The 6,612-nt window shown below is 40.4% G+C and overlaps 1 protein-coding gene across 1 annotated transcript; it reads left to right on the top strand.

Moving 5' to 3' along the window:
- Positions 1-4,640: 4,640 nt before the first annotated feature.
- LOC101310209 (xyloglucan galactosyltransferase KATAMARI1-like) lies at positions 4,641-6,199 on the top strand. The gene has a single exon (XM_004296956.1). The coding sequence runs from the start codon at positions 4,654-4,656 to the stop codon at positions 6,136-6,138; it is 1,485 nt and encodes a 494-aa protein (XP_004297004.1). The 5' UTR covers positions 4,641-4,653; the 3' UTR covers positions 6,139-6,199.
- The last annotated feature ends 413 nt before the right edge of the window (positions 6,200-6,612 follow it).

Raw genomic sequence — 6,612 nt, 5'->3', positions numbered from 1 at the left:
AGAGTTTGACAATTAGCAAGGACGAGCGACCTTTGATGGATGCTGAAGTCGGTCGATTATTAGCATGAAGACCTGGGTCATTGGTTCACTAAGTTGCACGAACACGAACACTGACACGGTGTAACACGCTGACACAACAAATCTAAAAAATTAAGATCTGACATAGACTTAGACACGACAAATAATTAATAAATATATATTAATGTATTTCAATACATAAAATAATACTAAAAACATGAGCTCCAAACCATTTGCGATTATCGGCGAAGAGACGCTACAGTTGAATGGAGATTAGGAAACCCAATGGCTAATTTGAAGTAGAAAAGGAAGATTAAGGAAGAGGTGAAGACTGACCTTAGAAAGATTAAGGGAGACAGAGGATGATTCGACGACTTAGAGGTCGTCAGCAGAGAGACGCTAACAAAGAGAAGATGAGGAAGAGACGTCACTCTTTGAGGCAACTTCTTTTTTATTTATTTCTTCTTCTTTTTTCTTTTTTTTGTCTTTTGCGGCCAATCAGTAGAGGCTGTGATAGTTTAGATTTTGGTGTCCTTTTTTTCAATTGAAATTGCTGACTTGTGTGTCGAATGATGACATGGCTTGTCGGTCAAATTGTTGGGTCATGTTAGAATAGTCCACATTTTCCGACACGCGACTCAGACGCCGTATCGGACACTCTGCTTTAAGAAGTGTCCGTGCAACATAGCTAGTTTACTTCTTGGGTCAAGTTGATGACCTTGCTCTTTACATGGGTCAGTACTCCCTTCCAACGTGAAGATTGACGTCTTTCAGTTTGTGGAAGCTTGAATTTGGGCTGAGTTGCTTAGGCGATGGCCTAGCTTAGGTAGAGGTCAGCATAGAGCAAGGCGGTGAACTTGCTCAAACGTTTTGACAAAGGTAGCACAATTCGATGCATTAACAAGTTGAAAGAGAACAACAAAATCAGGCATTCTCGTGGATAATTATGCAAGCGTAAACTAACACAAACTAGCCACTCTCATTAACATGTCAAAAGACCAACACCAAAACGACAACTCTTTACAGGTAAATTCGACCAAGTTCCACGACACTTAACACCATAAATGATCTTCAAATTCCCATATTTTTGCAATCTTTACTTTGTTAATTAGGACACCAAACCAACATGCTACGGAAGTACGGATCACCTTGAAATTGCACGATTGCATATAATTTTTGTTGGAGTACTTTTCCTAAGAGATGGTTTTTAAGAGCGGAGAGGATTTAGTATACCTAGGTGCACTTGCACCAAACAAATCAACCAAACGATGGTTAGTGACCCAAAAAAATCAAATTGCAGTAAAAACCCAGGAACTGCAGTAAAGAAATCGAACTGCCTCTGCCCACCTCCCCATCCCCAAAACCCAGCCTCTCCAACCTATCCCCTCCCAGGTATGCGTGTGAGTCAGGCGAGATCGGTCCTCCGTCGTCGAAAGAGCCCGTCAAGGTCTGGATGGTCAACTTCTTCTTCGTCTCCTCTGTCGTAGCCCTCATCATCAAGGCCAAGCGCGACCGCACGAAGATTAAGAACATCAAGAATGGATAGGAAACCCAAACCCTAGATCTACGATTTCGACAAATCATTCAAAATTGCATTAAGGCATATCAGATCTATAAGCTAATTAATCCCAGAACCATAAAGAACACCCAGAAAATTCTAAAATAATACACAGGAGAGTGAGAGAGATGAAACGCCAAAGAGTGGAGAGAAACTGGTGGATCAGTAAGGTGTTGAGGCCGAGAATTACGGCTAAGGAGGTGGTGGTGACTAGTATTAGGAGGAGGAGGAGGGTGGCGGTGGCGACTTTGGCATTGCCTATAAAGAAGAATTTGTTAGTTATATCGGCGGAGGCTGTGGCTGAGCCACCATTAACCTCCATATGCCACTTTTCGAATTCAATTAGATAAATGATATTTACTTATTATTGTTTTTACCATATTGAATAATTTATTTTTGAGTTTAATAATCTTAACCGTGTTAGTACTGGTGTAGGCCTCATCATTTGGCCCTTCGGCCCTAACCCATCCTAAAACCCGCCCTACCCGGCTCTTCATTAGGGCGGGCCAGCCCTAACCCTTTTCAATTATGGTAGAGTAAGAGTTAAGCAAATGAAACCCGGCCCTACCCTCCGGCCCTACCTTATTGAGCTCTTTAGGGCCAAGCCCGGCCCGGCCCTAGCCCTAAAAGCCCGTTTTTTAGGCTCTAATAATTATTTATTTTCTATTATTTTTAAGGAAATATATGGAATACACGCGCAGTACCGTACACCCCTCAACGAACGTTAGCAGAGGGACACAACAGACATTGCACATATCAGAAACAACAAACTACATTCAGTGGGTAAACAAACCTTTACTGCTGGTCAACAAAGGGGTGAAGTAGATCAGAGAAAAATGAGTTTTATGATCTTGTCATCTGCTCGATGCAGGTGAAATCACCGTCGTCGTTAGCGATGGCGAGTAGATCTGGCTTTAGCTATAAACTCGTTTACTTGGCATGTATGGTTTAATTAGCTCAATGGTTGGGTTTGTAAAGGATTGCTCAGAGCTAGCTTTGGTCTAGCAAGTATTTCTTCTATTACTGACAAGTTTGATATTGGCTAATGGTAGTAATGTCATGTTTCAATTACACTAATCACTCGATGAACTCTTCTCTCTCTTAACCATGGCTTTGCTGTTTTCAAAAACCATGGATTTGCTTGCTGACTCGAGTCCGGCGAGTGCCGCTCCAGCTTGATTCTTTGAATGCGCTCTCTCCCTCCACACCACTCTTTTTCTCTTTACTCCCCGGACACCTCTCCGCCGACCAAGTCGTCCCCGGTTGGCCTTACCAAGGTGGCAAAGTTTGTGATCTCCAAGGTCGACGATCTGATAAGCTGGGTCCGCCACGGCTCCATTTGGCCCATGACCTTCTGCCTCGCTTCCTACGCCGTCGCGATGATGCACATCGAAGCTGCTCGCTACGATTTGGACCACAGTATCATTTTCCAGCACAGCCCACGCTAGCCAATTGCACGATCGTCGTCGCCGATATTCTCACCAATGATATTGAGAATACGATTTTAACGGAGTTAAGTCAAGAATTTACCTAGATATCCTTCTAATTTGAAGTTTGTGGACAATATTAAGCCACGTGTCATGACTCTCCCCTGTGTACGGTACGTGCGTGTATTCCAGTGCTTTCCTATTTTTAATATGTTTCTTATTTTTTATACAATACAACAAATCTTATAAGTTTTATTTTTTTAATTTGTATTTTTCTTTGTTAAATAACAATTGATTTTTAGTGATTTAGAGAGATAATTAATTAAATATATGAATATAACTACTTAGATTAATAATTCTAGATGTCTTAAGTTAAATATAATGTATATGTATGTTAAATATGACTAAAAATAAGGTCTTGTATCACATATATCCCTTGAGGTAATATTTGAAAAAAAATTAAAACTCATGAATTTATTTCGTTAAACAAAATAACGTTATATTCGGCCCTTTCGGCCCTATTTAGCCTTATTCAAAGGGCCGGCCCTATTAGCCCTAGCGAAATGTGTTTTAAGGGCTGGTAAGGGCTTGCATATTTGAGCCCCGGCCCGATCCTACCCGGCCCTAAATTTTATTGATCAAGTCAAAGCCCTACCCGACCCTACCCTACCCTACCCTAAGTCTTAAAATTTAGGGTAGGGTAGCCTGGCCCACGATGAGGCCTATACTGGTGTTAGTGTCATATGGAGTACCAGATCATATGGACGGCTGATATCGTTTTATAACCCTTGGTTCACCTATACCATGGTGCATCGAAAAATTTTCGTTTTAAGAGACTATAAAGGACAAACGCATATGACAGCTAAAGATATATGCACAGTTTAAGTTGTAGGTAATAATTTTGGTATGTAGATACATGTGGCTAAAGTTCATGTGTCACTTACACTCCTATACAGTTGATTAAATTAACAAGCTTGCAATTGGTGTAGTGATTTCATTATTTCTTTTCTGAATTCCATAATTAGAACAAATCCTTGACAAAAGATATAATTAAAACAAAACCCATAAAAAAAATGAAAGAATTGAAAAAATTGAATGATACATATAGATGGTCAGGATTAGAAAAAATAATATAGATACATGATGGTCAAACATATGAATTATTATGAACAGTTAAGATTGTGTCGTGCAAATGCAAATACATATCGTACACGTTGTGCATACAAAAAAAAAAAAAAAAAAAATTTGATTTTGACCCCATCATCGGGTCAAATGGTCAATTTCTCTGTTACATACATTATTCTCATGCGTACTGTTGTAAGCTACCGACAAACTGAAGGAACTTCCTCCCTCAGTATAAATTTTCCACGAATCCATGAAAAGCAACAGTCTTTGGTTGGATCAAACCAAAACTCTCTCTCTCTCTCTCTCTCTCTCTCTCTCTCTCTCTCTCTCATGCATGATTCTTCTAAAGTTAATTTTGTACTTGAACGCCACATTGGCCCTCTCAATCCTCCCATCATTAATGGACTGTGGGGTTTTCAGTTTTCTTCCCCTTCTTTTCCTCTCCCCCAAATCAAAGCATTTCCCAAATTCCCATCTCTCTTTCACCTCTCACTCACTCCAACTCTCTCTCATTTCCAAGCTCCAATGGAGAAGCCACTCATACCCAAGTGCTCTCAGGACCTCTGGTTTGGCATACTCATCTCCTTCCTTTTCTGCTTTGTATTTCTTTCATTTGATTATTCTACTTTCTGGGGTGTCAACAATGGCGCCAGTCTTTTAGTCAATAAACAAAATCACCCAGTTGGGTTTGTGAAGAACCAGACCGTTTTGAGTACTACCCACTTGATCCCAGATTCTTGTTCTGGTCGTTATGTTTATATACATGATGATCTTCCTTCCAAGTTCAACTCTGATTTGCTCAATAACTGTAAGCTTCTTACTAGAGGGACTGACAAGCCCAATTTGTGTCCTTACTTTGAAAATTGGGGTTTTGGTCCTGCAATTGAAAACACTGAAGGGGTTTTAGCAAATACAAGTTGGTTCTCCACAAACCAGTTCACTTTAGAAGTCATATTCCACAACAAGATGAAGCAGTATAAATGTCTGACTAAAAACTCAACTCTGGCTTCAGCTATTTATGTTCCATTCTATGCTGGCCTTGATGCCAGTCTCCATTTGTGGGATTCCAATCTAACGGTGAGAGACGCTTCGGCTAGAGATCTCAATGATTGGCTTTCGAAGAGGCCCGAGTGGAAGACGATGTGGGGGAGAGACCATTTCTTGGTTGGAGGAAGGATTTCTTGGGATTTCAGGAGGCAAACGGATGAGATTTCGGATTGGGGGAGTAAACTCAGGTTCTTGCCGGAATCGTTGAACATGAGTATGTTGTCAGTTGAAGGAAGCTCATGGAGAAATGACTATGCTATTCCATATCCAACAAACTTTCATCCTGCAAAGGATAGTGATGTGGTTCAATGGCAGAACAGAATGCGAAAGCTAGAGAGGCCTCACTTTTTCACTTTTGTTGGTGCTCCAAGGCCTGACCAGCAGAACTCTATTCGGGGGAAGATTATCGATCAGTGCCTAGCTTCAAGTGTTGGCAAGTTGGTAGATTGCAGTTCAGGTGGGATTAAATGTGACAATCCGGCTAGTGTTATGAGGGTGTTTCAGAGCTCAGTTTATTGCTTGCAGCCTACAGGGGACTCATATACTCGGAAATCAGCTTTTGACTCGATTCTGGCCGGTTGTATTCCGGTTTTCTTTCATCCGGGTACCGCCTACTCGCAGTATTTATGGCATTTACCAAAGAATCATACCAAGTATTCGGTGTTTATTCCGGTGAGGTATGTAGAAGATTTGAAAGAAGGCCTCATTGAGAAAACGTTGGTTGGAATTTCAAAGGAGAAGGAATTGGAAATGAGAGAAGAGGTTATAAGGCTTATACCAAAGCTAGTGTATGCAGATCCCATGTCAAGATTAGAGACCGAAGATGCATTTGATTTATCTGTCAAGGGAATTCTTGAGACGATAGAGAATGTTAGGAAAACAATCAGAGAAGGAAGGGATCCTAGCATAGGTTTTGCCGATGAGGATAGTTATAAGTATACATTTCCAAAGACATTAGAATGAACTTTTTTTTAATGCAATTCTTTCTCTAAGTGCTGAAATAAGAACTGCAGGTATAGAAACGAAACTAAATTTGTTGTAGTTCTGGGTCTGGAAACACAATGCATGTTTTGCACTTCTAAGTTTTGATGGAAAAGAAAAGCAAGTAGAAGTTCCCTAGTTAATATTGTAACACTCAGAAGTCAGAAACACTTGCTTACACAGCAAGAATAATAAACTAAAGATTTCTTTCTTATTGTCTTCTGCGATTGTTAGTCTTCGATTGATTGATGTTGATTCCGTCTTGTATGATTTGGAAATGGGTATGTGAGTGAAAGAAGTGTATATCTGAGTTCTAGGTTTGAACAGCAATCTTGTGAAGACAGCCTACTTCAGGATCAAACATCCTCTTCGCACACTACTATAGTTTAGCACTGCCAAAAATCTTCTGAAGAACTTTACCTATTTTTTTTTGGTAGAAAGAAATTTCCCTTTGGA

This window comes from Fragaria vesca, linkage group LG4, assembly GCF_000184155.1.
Source record: "Fragaria vesca subsp. vesca linkage group LG4, FraVesHawaii_1.0, whole genome shotgun sequence".
Lineage (NCBI taxonomy): Eukaryota > Viridiplantae > Streptophyta > Magnoliopsida > Rosales > Rosaceae > Fragaria > Fragaria vesca.
This window is presented reverse-complemented; position numbering and strand designations above follow the sequence as displayed.

Excerpts from the sequence above, each read along its gene's own strand:
- LOC101310209 (XM_004296956.1), top strand. The coding sequence starts at position 4,654 with ATGGAGAAGCCACTCATACCCAAGTGCTCTCAGGACCTCTGGTTTGGC.